We start from the raw sequence: 13,582 nt of genomic DNA, 5'->3' as shown, positions 1-13,582 counted from the left end.
AATTGACCCTATCGCCACTTGAAATACCAAACCCTGGGCAGGTCTTTCCCACTGTCAATCGTTGACTCTACCAGTCCATTGTTGTCAGCTGAGCAGGACGCGGTCGGTGTGCTAAACAGGGTCAATGTGCCTGAGGCTAAAGAGCTGACAGGTCTTGCAGACCAGGAGAAGGAACAGTTTTCCACTGTGGGGACAAGTAATCCAGTAGCATATACGCATGAGTCAGGAAAAGGTCCAGAGAGTCAAAATGTCCAGGAAAGAAAAGGTTTTATTCCAGTAGTTAAAGGAAAGGAAGGTAATGGACCGGCTCAAATGGAGATGTCTGAAGGTGTGAAAGGTAATAGAGGAACACTGCCACCTGGCAAGGATCAGTCATTTGCATTGACAGACTGACCTTTACCTGGAAGTTGAGAAGACACCATGTGTCATGAACCATTAGTCAAGTACAATCGGTAAGAGGGAGATGGCTCCAAAAGAGAAGGCATCTGGAGCTTTCCGAAGGGAGGACATATGGACATAACTAAATGTAACCCATTCACAAAAGAGATTTATGTAAAAAAAAAAAAAAAAAGATAAATTGAGTTGATTTGAAAATGGTGTTGGTCTTTAATTTTTCTTAATACTCTTGGTATTTTAGAGTATTTGTTTTTGCCGGAGGGACTTTTTATTGGTCTGCCTTAAAAGATGTTCAGTCAGTTCAGTCACAATGCATTTAGACCCCCAGGAACAGTAGCTGGGCCTAACGGGGATTCAATTAAATAATACAAAAGACAGTGGATGCAGGTCTAGGTACGTCTGGTTGCCCTCTAGTATCATCGATGGAGTATTACAGCTACTGCCGTTGGGTGTGCCAAACCATGGGGAACATTATTACTTCAAAATCAGCTAAACTTTCAGACATTTTCTATTCTTTTTTTTTTTTTCGTTTAGATTCTCTAGATTGAATTTTTGACTCACACATCTTCTTGCACCCAGATCTCCCTAGGTGTTTCCTTCTTATCCGAATGACTTAACCTCACCTGTCAACATGTCTGTGGTTTCAGTGTCCACTGAGATTGGGATTTTCTATGATGCAAGGTGATGCGTAGATCAGTCTTAACCTCAACTATCTATACAGCACAATGGGGATGAATAATACAAAATGCAGTGCATGCAGGTCTAGGTACTGTCTAGGTTGCCCTCTAGTGTTCATTATGGAGTGTTTCAGCTGTGTGCGCCAAACCAAGGGGAACTGTACAATCCACTTGTCTGGATTATGTACCACAATATTGCACTTTTTATGTATTAATATCACTATAAGATCATTCACTAGTAAATTGTGTTGAGTTCATATTTCATCCATCTTCATGTTGTATAAAAAATAACCTAAGTTATTTTTACTGTAGGCATCTACATTTTGCGGTAAATGTATTGATGTTGTCTGATGTTCGCTTTTGTTGTTTCTACACGTGCCAATCAATGTTTCACTCCGTCATGATGTCATTATATGTCCTTCTCAACCACAAATGCTTTCATCAGAACTTGATGATGTCACTTGTTCTGGAATAATCTAGCCAGGATGAGAATTCATGAATTCATGATGAATCACTATTTACCTGTCCATTTTGTTTATGAATGTACACAGACTGAGTGTAAATCAAGTCTCACAAGTTTAATCTGAAGTACAGGTTTGAAAAGTTCTTTCACAATTGGGGTATTTGTATTGCTTTCAGTTACTTATAATTTAGATCAATTTTCTTTCAACCAAATGGAAGTTAAATCAATGATTTTTAATTAAAAAAATCAGACAAATTATGTATAGTTTCACTTATTTCAATATAACAGAATAAATTGATTTCTTCACAATTAATTAATTTTGACATGTCATTATTTCTAAATGAACCAAACCATTTCAGACATTTTCCCGTCAAATGTTTGGTCAGTTTAGATTATCTATACTGTATGACACATATTGCTCCCAGGTCTGGGGTTTCAGGGTCCACTGAACAAAGTGTTTTATATGATTCAAGGTGTCTTTTAACTTTGTATAACTTAGCAGCAGAAAGGGGCAGTCAACTAGTGTTTATTCACAGTATTTAACTTTATATAACTCTGACCATATCACCTAGAACCTTCAAAACGTTGTTCTGTTCAGAAGGGAGAAACAAGGGAGGAACAGAAATATTGTAATATTTCATATAAATGCATATATTAAAATATGATTTAGGTTATAATTTCAATAGCACACATTTTGTTCCGTTACACACAGTCAGTGTCACGATTATAGAGCGCATTCAGGAAGTACTCAGACCGATTCACTTCTCCCACATTTTGTGTTGTTACAGACTCATTCTAAAATGTATTAAATATATTTTTCATAATAAATGTACATACAATAATCCACAATGAAAAAGCAATGACGTTTGAGGCTGTTTAGGTTTCGGTAACTAGCACGCCCAACAAGACCGAGAATATCAGCACAAGATAAACCATGTTGTGGAAACCAAACAAATGACGCGTTTCTTACGTCACGTTTCATGGGCAAATAAAAGCTTTCTCCGGCGATCATTCGTTGCTCAGCGTAAACCGTAGAACATCAACACCTGGACTGCTAAGGATCATTTTTTAGGAACTTCTTGATTTTCTATTATTGCTGACTGGATACAATAAACTCTGTAATGAGATCGGAATCATGGCTCGCTCAAAGTTTTTTAGTCTCTCTCCTGTTCTTAAAGACAGGCTTTACTGGTAAGAAATATTTTCCTGTTAATCCGTTATTATTGCCAATGTTTTAATGTATAATGAATATGAGTAATGTATCTGATCAACGGTGTCACTAGTCATGCCATCTCTTAGATGATGTGGTAGTAGAAGTAAAAACAGCAGTTTTTACTTTCAGTAGTAGTGGTGGTAGTAGTAGTAGTTCTAGTAGTAGTAGTAGTAATAGTAGTGGTAGTAGTGGTTCTAGTAGTATTAGTAGTAGTAGTAGTTGTCATCGTGGTCAAAGTAGTAAGGATGTTTCTGTCCTTCTGTCTATAGCTGAATTTGAGATTAGTGTTCCTCGTGAGCCACAGCTTGCCATCTTGGGTCAGTATGTGGTCCTCGACTGCAGTTTTCCAGTGGGAAAGACCTGGACCCTGGACAGTACTGTGATTACATGGCAGAGAGGCCTGGAGGTAATACACAGCTTCTACTATGGGCAGGACCAACTGGAAAGACAGAGCCATCACTATTACAACAGAACCAGCCTGTATCACTCAGAGATTGAGAGGGGTAATGCCTCTCTTAGACTGGAACGTACCAACCTGGGGGACAGCGGACACTATACCTGCTCTGTGAGCACATTGCTGGGAAATCAGAAGAAAACCTTCCAGCTGAAATTAGCAGGTATGCTTTCTTTTCTCATGGAACCTGTAAGAAGAGAATTTTGTCACTTGGGAGGTTTAGAAATCACTAAAATCAAACACCAATAAGGATTTATTGTTATGTACAATGTTTTATTTAGACATTCTTGTCATTCCATTAAACTGTGTCCATGTCCTCTTGTCAGCATTCTACCCTGAGCCACACCAGGACCTCACAGTGTCTCCTGATAGTGTGGATCTACTCCTGATATCAAAGGGAGGGTATCCCCACCCCACAGTGCAGTGGCTGGATGACAGACATGATGTCATCAGTGACATAGTTACAAACATCTCAGTGGATACAGTGGGACTATACACTGTGTTCAGTATACTGACCATACAGAAACCAGTCAACACCACCTTCACCTTTGTCCTAGAAAACAAAGATTTGGGACAGGAGATCAGGAGGGAGATCACACTTCGCTTAGGTAAAATAGGTCAAAATCGACCTTACATATCTCTTCTACAGCACATGTACATGTATAAAGTGCTGAATGGGTAAACTAATCATAGAGGTTGTGATAGGTGTGGAACATATTAATGCCAGGTCATTCTAACCTTTTAATTCTTCCATGACAGGGGGTGATGTTATGTTACCTGTGGTCCCCAAGGAGAGATGCCGGTGGATTGTTTTCCTGCCTTTCATTTTCCTTTTAATATTTGCATTCCTGGTTTTAGTTTTATTGTGGAAAAGCTCATTTGAGAAAACAAGAACAATAATAAATAGCAGTCAGAAAGGAAACCATACCGGATTACTAAAGAAGAATTTCCCCATTCAGAAAACGTTACTACCACATGATACTCTTTTATTTCAACAACCTTGATGTCGCAGTCCAAGTATTGTACGTATCCGTACATCTAACATCTAAGTTTTATTATGGAAAACATACACTGGACAATCAAAAGAGCAGAAAACTGGTCAACAGGAGCCAAATCAGTATTCTGGATCATCGCTAACCTTTGGATGATTATTTATTATAATGGCGGACAATGTAATCTCATTTATAATTTCTATTTTTGGATTTGAAGAGTTTTTTATAGGGTTTGTTTAATGTATTTTCTATTATTTATTAATAGTTAAAAACTCACTGCTTCAATAAACTTGACCTCACAATCAACAAGGTTTGATTGTGATCTCTTTACACCTGAGAACCACAGATTGGATTTTCTTTGATTTGTTAGTTGATTATTAAGGACAACATGTCGGACAATCAAAAGAACAACAAACTGGTCAACAGCTGTGAGGAGGACCCAAACAGTATTCCCACCCATACCTGACATTTGGATACATAACATTCTTCTGCATTCTTGGTCATCTACTCTTCAAAACAGAAGAAAACAAACCACCAATAGACACTGCCTCTTTAAAATGGATATGTACCATGTAAAATATAGTCATTGACTACATATGGCTCAGGACCTGGAAAACCTGCACATTGAGGCCAATGATGGACTTAACCTTCAGCAGCATTTAGACACGACTCCAAAAAATGTCTATGTTGAATAAGTTTGAATGAATCCCAGCTTTACTATTATTTTAAACTGCACTTTCATTATTTTAAACTGCAGTTGTTTTCATTATACTGCCTGAAGCAGTGTTCACTTTAATGTATAATGTAAAATGTTAAATTGTATAAAGGTCCATGCATTTTAGGTCACACAATTACTAAAAGGAATAATAAACAACTGTATCTTTTGACAAAAAACACTATCTTGTATGAGCTATTTAGAAAGAAGTTTCCCAGTCAGCCATTATAATAATGGTTGTAATGAAAGCAGTTGTAAATTGGATTTTATGTAAAGTGACAGGCTATGGTGACAGAATATAATCTGATTGGTGTATGAGCTTGATATGTATTAACTTTCACAGGGTAAGATACACTTAACCAGATATGTAGCAGGTTTGGTTCAGAGCATTGGTTGCTATGGTTCCTGATCAGGCTACACTTGTTGCATTCTTAGGTTTGCTCAGGTTTAGGTTTGACAAAGTTTGCTAAGTAACAAATCCAGTTTTCTCCTCTGGTGAGTGCAATTAACTAGCAGTTAGAAACAGAATACAGAAGTGTTTCGGGTCCCCAGGACAGGTATGGAATATGTCTGTGTAAACCTTGCATGTTCAAACAAGACTGGGGTTTCGGGGTCTACCTCAGACACATCTGTACATTGACTGAATCATTACAAAGGCTATACAAAATATGTATATTGTTTTTATGTATGCTTTGTAAAATATTAGGCTGCATTTACAGTGTAGGTACTGAGCATAAGTTAAGCCTGTGTGTGTATTTGTGTGATGAGGAGCCTTAGTGACTCAGTAGTCACTAAAGATCAGTGGCACTTATTGTTTGTTGTTCATATCTTCATGGCCACCTTTTCGTCCCCAAGCTGATTGGCTCATTTATTCCCTCCCATCTTCCATTGTTGAATGCTTTTGGTTGCTGAGCAATTTACATTCTTATCACAAGGTGTGTCTGACTGTTTGGAAACAGGCTCAGACTGGAAATAAAAAACAATAGAGCAAACATTCCTGTGTCCCTGATAAGGCATCACTGGGTGTGTTGAGTCATAGAAAGGGCCTTGTTCATTGATCAGCTTACACCTTTAAGACACCAGTGATTGGACTGCTGTTTATTATTTGAAGACCTTGTTTTTTTTTTTTTTTACCATTGCTGATTGAATACAATGAACTTAGGAATGAGTTGAAAATTCTCAGTCACTCAACATATTTTTGTCTCTGTCATGTTCTTAAATACATGCTGTACTGGTATTTATGCCATTCATTTTTTTTACTGTCAGTGGTGACATACTTTAATGAATAAGGAATGTATCTGATTAAAAGTGTCACTAGTCTGTTAGCTGTAGAAGTGAGGTTGTCCGTGTCCTTCTATTTATAACTGAATTTGAGATCAGTGTTCCTCATGAGCCACAAATTGCTGTCTTGCTATCAGTTTTCAGGTGGAAAGGCCTGTATTTATTATTTTATTTTTGGTGATCAAATGAATCGGTTAAACTAATGCCCACAGTGGTCTTTAGTACTTTTCAAAATCTACAAGTACTACCAGGGTGATTTGTCCTCTCTGTAGTGCTTTCATTTTTCAGAATTGCAAATGTGCTCACTACTCTAGGTAATAGCATCTGCTACATGACTTCAATGTAAATGTGTATGGTGCGTTAGATTGAATGAATCCCAGCTTCACTAAACAGTCAAACTGCATCATGTTAAACAACAATTGTTATCACTATGTCGCTCAAATTAATTTGATGTTAAAATTACCATTTTACTTTTTGATATTATATGATATTAATGTTTTGTCTTACAATTGCTGACAGAATAAAAACTTTTGGCAAACAACTGTATTTTGTATGTTCTCTTTGGAAAGTAGTTTCACAGGCACTAATGGCCATTATAATGGCAGTTATACTGGCACTACAGGTGCTGGTCATAAAATTAGAATATCATCAAAAAGTTGATTTATTTCAGTAATTCCATTCAAAAAGTGAAACTTGTATAATGTATACATTCATTCCACACAGACTGATATATTTCAAGTATTTATTTCTTAAAATTTTGATGATTATAACTGACAACTAATGAAAACCAGAAATTCTGTATCTCAGAAAATTTGAATATTGTGAAAAGGTTCAATATTGAAGACACCTGGTGCCACACTCTAATCAGCTAATTAACCCAAAACCCCTGCAAAGGCCTTTAAACGGTCTCTCAGTCTAGTTCTGTAGGCTACACAATCATGGGGAAGACTGCTGACTTGACAGCTGTCCAAAAGACGACCATTGACACCATGCACAAGGAGAGCAATACACAAAAGTTCATAGCTAAAGAGGCTGGCTGTTCACAGAGCTCTGTGTCCAAGCACATTAATATAGAGGCGAAGGGAAGGAAAATATGTGGTAGAGAAAAGTGTACAAGCAATAGGGATAACCGCACCCTGGAGAGGATTGTGATACAAAACCCATTCAAAAATGTGGGGGAGATTCACAAAGAGTGGACTGCAGCTGGAGTCAGTGCTTCAAGAACCACCACGCACAGACATATGTAAGACATGGGTTTCAGCTGTCGTGTTCCTTGTGTCAAGCCACTCTTGAACAAGACACAGCATCAGAAGTGTCTCACCTGGGCTAAAGACAAAAAGGACTGGACTGCTGCTGAGTTATTTTCACTGATGAAAGTAAATGTTGCATTTCCTTTGGGAATCAAGGTCCCAGAGTCTGAAGGAAGAGAGGAGAGGCACAGAATCCACATTGTTTGAAGTCCAGTGTAAGGTTTCCACAGTCAGTGATGGTTTGGGGTGCCATGTCATCTGCTGGTGTTGGTTCACTGTGTTTTCTGAGGTCCAAGGTCAACGCTGCCATCTACCAGGAAGTTTTAGAGCACTTCATGCTTCCTGCTGCTGACCAATTATATGGAGATGCAGATTTCATTTTCCAAAAGGACTTGGCACCTGCACACAGTGCCAAAGCTACCAGTACCTGGTTTAAGGACCATGGTATCCCTGTTCTTAATTGGCCAGCAAACTGGCCTGACATTAACCCTATAGAAAATCTATGGGGTATTGTGAAGAGGAAGATGCGATACGCCAGACCCAACAATGCAGAAGAGCTGAAGGCCACTATCAGAGAAACCTGGGCTCTCATAACACCTGAGCAGTCCCACAGACTGATCGACTCCATGCCACGCCGCACTGCTGCAGTAATTCAGGCAAAAGGAGTCCCAACTAAGTATTGATTGCTGTACATGCTCATACTTTTCATGTTCATACTTTTCAGTTGGCCAACATTTCAAAAAATCTTTTTTTTGTATTGGTCTTAAGTAATATTCAAATTTTTGGAGATACTGAATTTGGGATTTTCATTAGTTGTCAGTTATAATCATCAAAATGAAAATAAATAAACATTTGAAATACATCAGTCTGTGAGTAATGAATGAATATAATATACAAATTTCACTTTTTGAATGGAATTACTGAAATAAATCAACATTTTGATGATATTCTAATTTTATGACCAGCACCTGTATGTGTGTCAGTACAGACGGTACGTGACTGAAAGGTTAACTGTCTGTTATGACATGGAATGTGACGTTGGTCATGCATATCCTTAGTTACACTTACTCATTTCAGTACAGGAGCAAAGGTGAAGGAATTCTGTCGGTGATTTGGAATGTTTTATTACCTTCTCTCAGTCATAATGGAAGTGAAACGAACATTAACTTCCTTTATAGCACTTAGTGGATATATTGTGGAGATTGCTAAGCTACCAGTGGGTGGTTTATTGATCTTTAGTTTACATTTTATGTTACATGTGACTGGACTAAATACATGTAGGATGCACAATCATTGGAGACCAATATCATGAGGAAAAATGGGTCTGTTGTTGATTGTAAAGATGCGGTTACCTTCAGTGTTCATCATCAAGAAATTAAGAGTTGTACTTTTTAAATCATATTTTTTATTAATTCCAAATCAGTCAGATGTCAGCGTTATAAAGGTCTATGGTGTCAAATGAACCACTGTATTGTCACTAATTGACCCTATCGCCACTTGAAATACCAAACCCTGGGCAGGTCTTTCCCACTGTCAATCGTTGACTCTACCAGTCCTTTGTTGTCTCCCAGGATCTCCTCCAGGGCCTCAGAGATGACTGGAACCGTTTTTCCCTCTTCATCTCTCTGCTCAGGCTCACTTCCTTTCCCCCCCTCATCTTTAGGAAGTTCCAGTAGCTGCTCATCTCCCACCCTCAATCCCCACTCCTTCGTGGATTGAGAAACAACCTCTTCCTGTGATTCAGACTTATCCCCCACCCCCGACCACATGGATGAGGACTCCTGTGGATGTATCCACCGATTTTCACCAGAGGCTTCCTCCTCCATGGATTCTGGCCCACCAACCTCCCATGGTCTCCTCTCTCTTAACCCCACCCTCTCACTCTCCAATGGGAAGTCCTGTGTCAACTCTTCCCCCTCCTTAGCTCTTAACCCTGGTGCCTCTCCCGTTATCTCTGTATCCCGCAAACCTGACCCTTGTGCACCCCTGAATATCTTCCCTATTGTAAATACTGTCTGAAGAACCTGTGACCTTTCACCCTCCAAAGGCACAGCTTCGTCCTCCTCTACATGTTGCTTCTCCTTTTCCGGGAAAAGACTGTAACTCTGCTCTTCCTCATCACCATGATTATTCCCATCAAAGGTTGGTAGATGATCTGGGTTGTCAAACTCATCAATTTTCCCATCCAATTTGGTCTCAAACCAGACATATTCTTCATCATCATAGACTGGTGAGGGACGGACTTGTGAGACAGAACCCCTTGGTGTGGATGGTTGGTCTGAGAACAGCAGAGCCTCGCTGCTAGCAAACCCTACAGGATATATGGAAATAAACAAGTTCAACAGGGTCATTGGAGAACTAATCTCGACCACCAGCTGGTTCTCCTTCGTTGAACAGTCCAATTTCACAGCACCTCAGAATAGAATCTTTATTGCCAAAAAAACATCTAGTTTTAATTGCAGTGAAATCATGTCTTGAAAGCAGAAATGAATGAAATTGGTTGACTCATTGGAGAGGGCAGAGCTTATATTCCAAATCTGAAATCACTTATTTTAGGTTTAATTCTAAGACTGGTAATGGGTAAGGTTAGGATTAGGGTTTAGTTTAGAGACAAGCATTAACATTGTTCAACATGCAAGCTGTCTACATTGAGTCAACCAATCATATTCAAGAGGCAGTTTGGGAAGGCGGGTGCTCTATACTATCCGTTTCCATTATATAACGGATACTCTTGTCTTCTCACCCAATGATTTGTTTGCAAAGTTGAACATTTACACTGGAAGACAAAATCATATTGATGATCATGTGATTGTTCTTCCTCTTTACATCCAAGTTTGGAAAATCTAAAAGTACCAATCTTGGAATTGGTACACTTTAGATTCCATCAATTTGGCTTCCCAACAATAATCGGTAGGAGTCTTTTTTAATTCCAATCTTTTAAACTGTGTCTGGTAGGCAGAAACATTCCCCAATCTTGATTTACAGACAGAGTGATAATACAGCTCCGAAAAACATTAAGAGACCACTGCACCTTTTCCTTTCCTTTCCAAAAAAGTCAAAAAGGAAGGTTTTGAGTGAGGAACAGAAGGGTTAAAATTAAGAGACCACTGCAAATTGATCGCTGTTCCTCACTCAAAACTTTCCTTTTCAACTTTTTTTGGAAAGGAAAGAAAAAAGGTGCAGGGGTCTCTTCATTTTTTTTCCAGAGCTGTATGTTCGTAGACCAAGTCCCTTACCCTCCACCATGGCTCTTCTGGGTTTGGAGGTCACACATTTGGAATCGCAGCAGTCACAGACGGAGTCCTCTCCCGTGAGAGCCCACCACCTAGACAAGGGGAGTCAGAGAGACTGACATTTACATAACTAACAGACTCTGCTATCCAGAACAACATACAGTAAGTTATTTTCGATTACATGTAGATGTCGCATGTTAAAAAAAAAAAAGTACATGATGTATCATCACTGCAGAAACAATTTAAGGGGACCGCTCATCAGTCTGGTTTTTCTTACATCATGAAAACAATTCTACATTTTGATGTAGGCTCTTTGAAAAAGCATTTAATCATCTGACAATGTCAGCTCACAGCAAAGTAATGCTGCCTATGAGGAACTCATGTGCAAAAACACAAGGGGTGCAGTCTGATATTCACCATGCCCCCCCCCCCCCGGCGTTGCTTAGACAATTTTGCACCACCCTCTTCTGGACCCCAGGCACATTCTGTATTCTGTGACCAGGATTCAAACCACCCAATAACGCAGCTGTACTGCGATGTATCCACTCCTAGGAAGTTGCTTTGGCAAAAATGTACGATTGTCACATTCACCTGGTTATGGTAAGGATGGGCTCTAATCTACTTTCTGATTTAGATTATTGCTGCAGTGTGCAAAGTGGAATTGAATGCAAGGATAGCCATTTCCCATGGTGCAGAAGTTTGCATTTCATCAGCGTACCGGTTGTCTTTGTACGTGCAGAATTTGTGCATGGGACCGTATTCATTTGATGTCACATGCAGCTTACAGTGAAGGAAGACCTAAAGGAGATTAAAAGATGACCTTTGATACAAGCCAGAGAAATTCAAGCCAATTATTTTATTACAAATGGCTATTTATTAGATGCACTTAATAGAACATTTTAGTAACAGATTTTCATCCTCCCATGCTTACTGGTGTGTCTGGATCAGAGGTGAACTGGAAGGCGCTGATGGAGAACCGGACGGTGTCGTCAGTGTTGGGCAGCACAAACTCAGAGCCACCAACGTTCTTCTGGCTCTCCCGCATGCAGCTGTGGGACAGAACACAATGGATTGGCACCCAAGTTATTTAACCAGTCGAGTATCGGGGTTGCTTGTTTTACTGCATCTCAAACTCAACAGCTACACATCCCATTTAAGGGACAGTTTGAACTTTACTTTCAGCAGTGTTATATGTACAATGTTCTAGTAGTGGTGGGAACAACATTTCTGGAATTTATAGGCCTATAGATAAAAGCTACTGCTGTTTGAGTGGGTGTGTGAGATTATGACATGAAACAAGGGAGAATTAGCAGAGCAATGTGCACACATGCATATACATACCCAAAGTTGTCAATAACAGTTAATTTTCTGGATGTTTTGGGGTCACTGGATGTTGTGGCATAGCAGTGGTTAATGAATAGTTTTCCTCCGTGCGGTAGGTGAAGTGCAGACACCTGGAAATGAACGGTCTGTCCCAGAATGTAAACCTGGGATTTGGCTGGCATGGACCATACATCTAATGCAAAGAAATGCAACAACAATAGAACATCCTCCTGCAATTGGTTTTGGATGCAATTATAACACATCAAAACCCTACCCCCGAGATACACTGTCCTCACCGTCCATCAACTGAATACGGAAGTCAGCAGTGCGCCCCTTTAGCCTTTTACGCACTATGGGTGTTTCCCATGTAGGGCGCACCACCCGCTGGTAAACATGAAAATACCTGTGTAGAAAGAGTTTTCTATTGGTTTAGTAATATCATAAATATAATTACTTGTAACAATACGAAGCAACTAACCTCTGAAAGCGACATTCGATATCTATGTTCACACGATGCGCATCGCGTGGGAATGTGGTCTGAGGCGCGTAATGGAGCACAAACTTATAAATAAGGTAACCCGGGGGCATCTGTCAGGGGAGGTTCAAACGTTTTAATGTTATTGTAAAAGAAAGATTTCACTAACATGTTTCGTAATTCTAGATAATCCTACCTCGCGTTTGCCATCACATTCTGTCATTGAATATGCGAAGAGCAAGTCACCATATGGCATGAGAACACCGTTGCTCTTGCAGGTACTTCCCAGGGTCAGCTCCTCGGAGTCGGCATGAAAACCATAGAATGCCCGTTTGACCCGAACGACGAAGTCATCACTGGAACACGTAACCGATACGTCAGGCAGCGAAGCAAAACCCAGTTCAGACTTTGGTGCAGGCGTACTGAGAAGCATACGGTGCTGGCCCCGTGGTTGTGGAGAGGAATATGTAATTGAAGAGGATTGTTTAAATTCATGTGTCGGTTGTGATGTTGTGAATGTGATGGTATGAGAGGGAATCCTCAGGCTTGATTTTCTGTTCTCTGTGGGTGACAAGTGGGCTTTGAGTGTGTCGCCGACACCTTTGGATGTGCCCAGTTTGAGGATGTTTCTTCTGCCTACTGGACGTGAAACATACGACGATTCATAAATACCAAATGTAGCGTTTGCAATTCTAAGTGAAAACACACTCCATAAAATATAAAGCAACCACTTAGTTTTCATTGCAAAAAGCTTTGTTCCTTTTCCCAACTTCCTGTCAGCACGCATGTCTTCAAAATGGAATACAGCTTGAGGTGATTTGTCATTAAGTAGGCTGAACTATGAACCTGTTCCAATACGTTAAATGCACACGCTTGCTTGTGTCCTTCCTTCCTTGATAAATACCCACTAATTGATATAATTCTATTGTATCTGCCAACACCAAGTTCTGCTTATACTCAAACAGACCATTCCTCAATAACCTCAGCATTCCATTTGGGGATTTATGCGCACCTCCGCCACTGTGACAGCACCCCAATGCTGATTTTAAAAGTGATCAATGGTGTAGTAGGGGCTAATTGGCCCCTTCCAGCTAGTGTGCAACGATGCAG

At 39.7% G+C, this 13,582-nt stretch overlaps 2 protein-coding genes across 4 annotated transcripts; one reads left to right on the top strand and one right to left on the bottom strand.

Annotated features, from left to right (window-relative positions):
- LOC105015621 lies at nucleotides 1–13,513 on the bottom strand. 3 transcript variants are annotated; one of them, XM_034297326.1, is made up of 9 exons: nucleotides 12,669–13,513; nucleotides 12,476–12,585; nucleotides 12,294–12,400; nucleotides 12,016–12,190; nucleotides 11,606–11,723; nucleotides 11,393–11,472; nucleotides 10,678–10,766; nucleotides 8,992–9,752; nucleotides 1–71 (listed from the first exon to the last, which is right to left on the bottom strand). In XM_034297326.1, exons 1-9 carry the CDS (start codon nucleotides 13,257–13,259, stop codon nucleotides 9–11), a joined length of 2,094 nt encoding a protein of 697 aa, XP_034153217.1. In that variant the 5' UTR covers nucleotides 13,260–13,513; the 3' UTR covers nucleotides 1–8. The 3 variants fall into 3 exon arrangements, with proteins under 3 accessions (XP_034153217.1, XP_010877204.2, XP_010877205.2); XM_010878902.4 differs by lacking the exon at nucleotides 1–71 and having other exon boundaries at nucleotides 8,766–9,752; nucleotides 12,669–13,512; XM_010878903.5 differs by lacking the exons at nucleotides 1–71; nucleotides 12,476–12,585 and having other exon boundaries at nucleotides 8,768–9,752; nucleotides 12,669–12,768.
- LOC105015622 (CD276 antigen-like) lies at nucleotides 2,549–4,535 on the top strand. The gene is made up of 4 exons (XM_010878905.4): nucleotides 2,549–2,727; nucleotides 3,019–3,366; nucleotides 3,530–3,811; nucleotides 3,963–4,535. The coding sequence occupies exons 1-4, from the start codon at nucleotides 2,658–2,660 to the stop codon at nucleotides 4,205–4,207; spliced, it is 945 nt and encodes a 314-aa protein (XP_010877207.2). The 5' UTR covers nucleotides 2,549–2,657; the 3' UTR covers nucleotides 4,208–4,535.
- Nucleotides 13,514–13,582: the final 69 nt, after the last annotated feature.

This window comes from Esox lucius, chromosome 15 (genome assembly GCF_011004845.1).
Source record: "Esox lucius isolate fEsoLuc1 chromosome 15, fEsoLuc1.pri, whole genome shotgun sequence".
NCBI classification, from domain to species: domain Eukaryota; kingdom Metazoa; phylum Chordata; class Actinopteri; order Esociformes; family Esocidae; genus Esox; species Esox lucius.
Note: the sequence above shows the minus strand (reverse complement) of the source record. Positions and strands in the feature narration are given on the sequence as shown.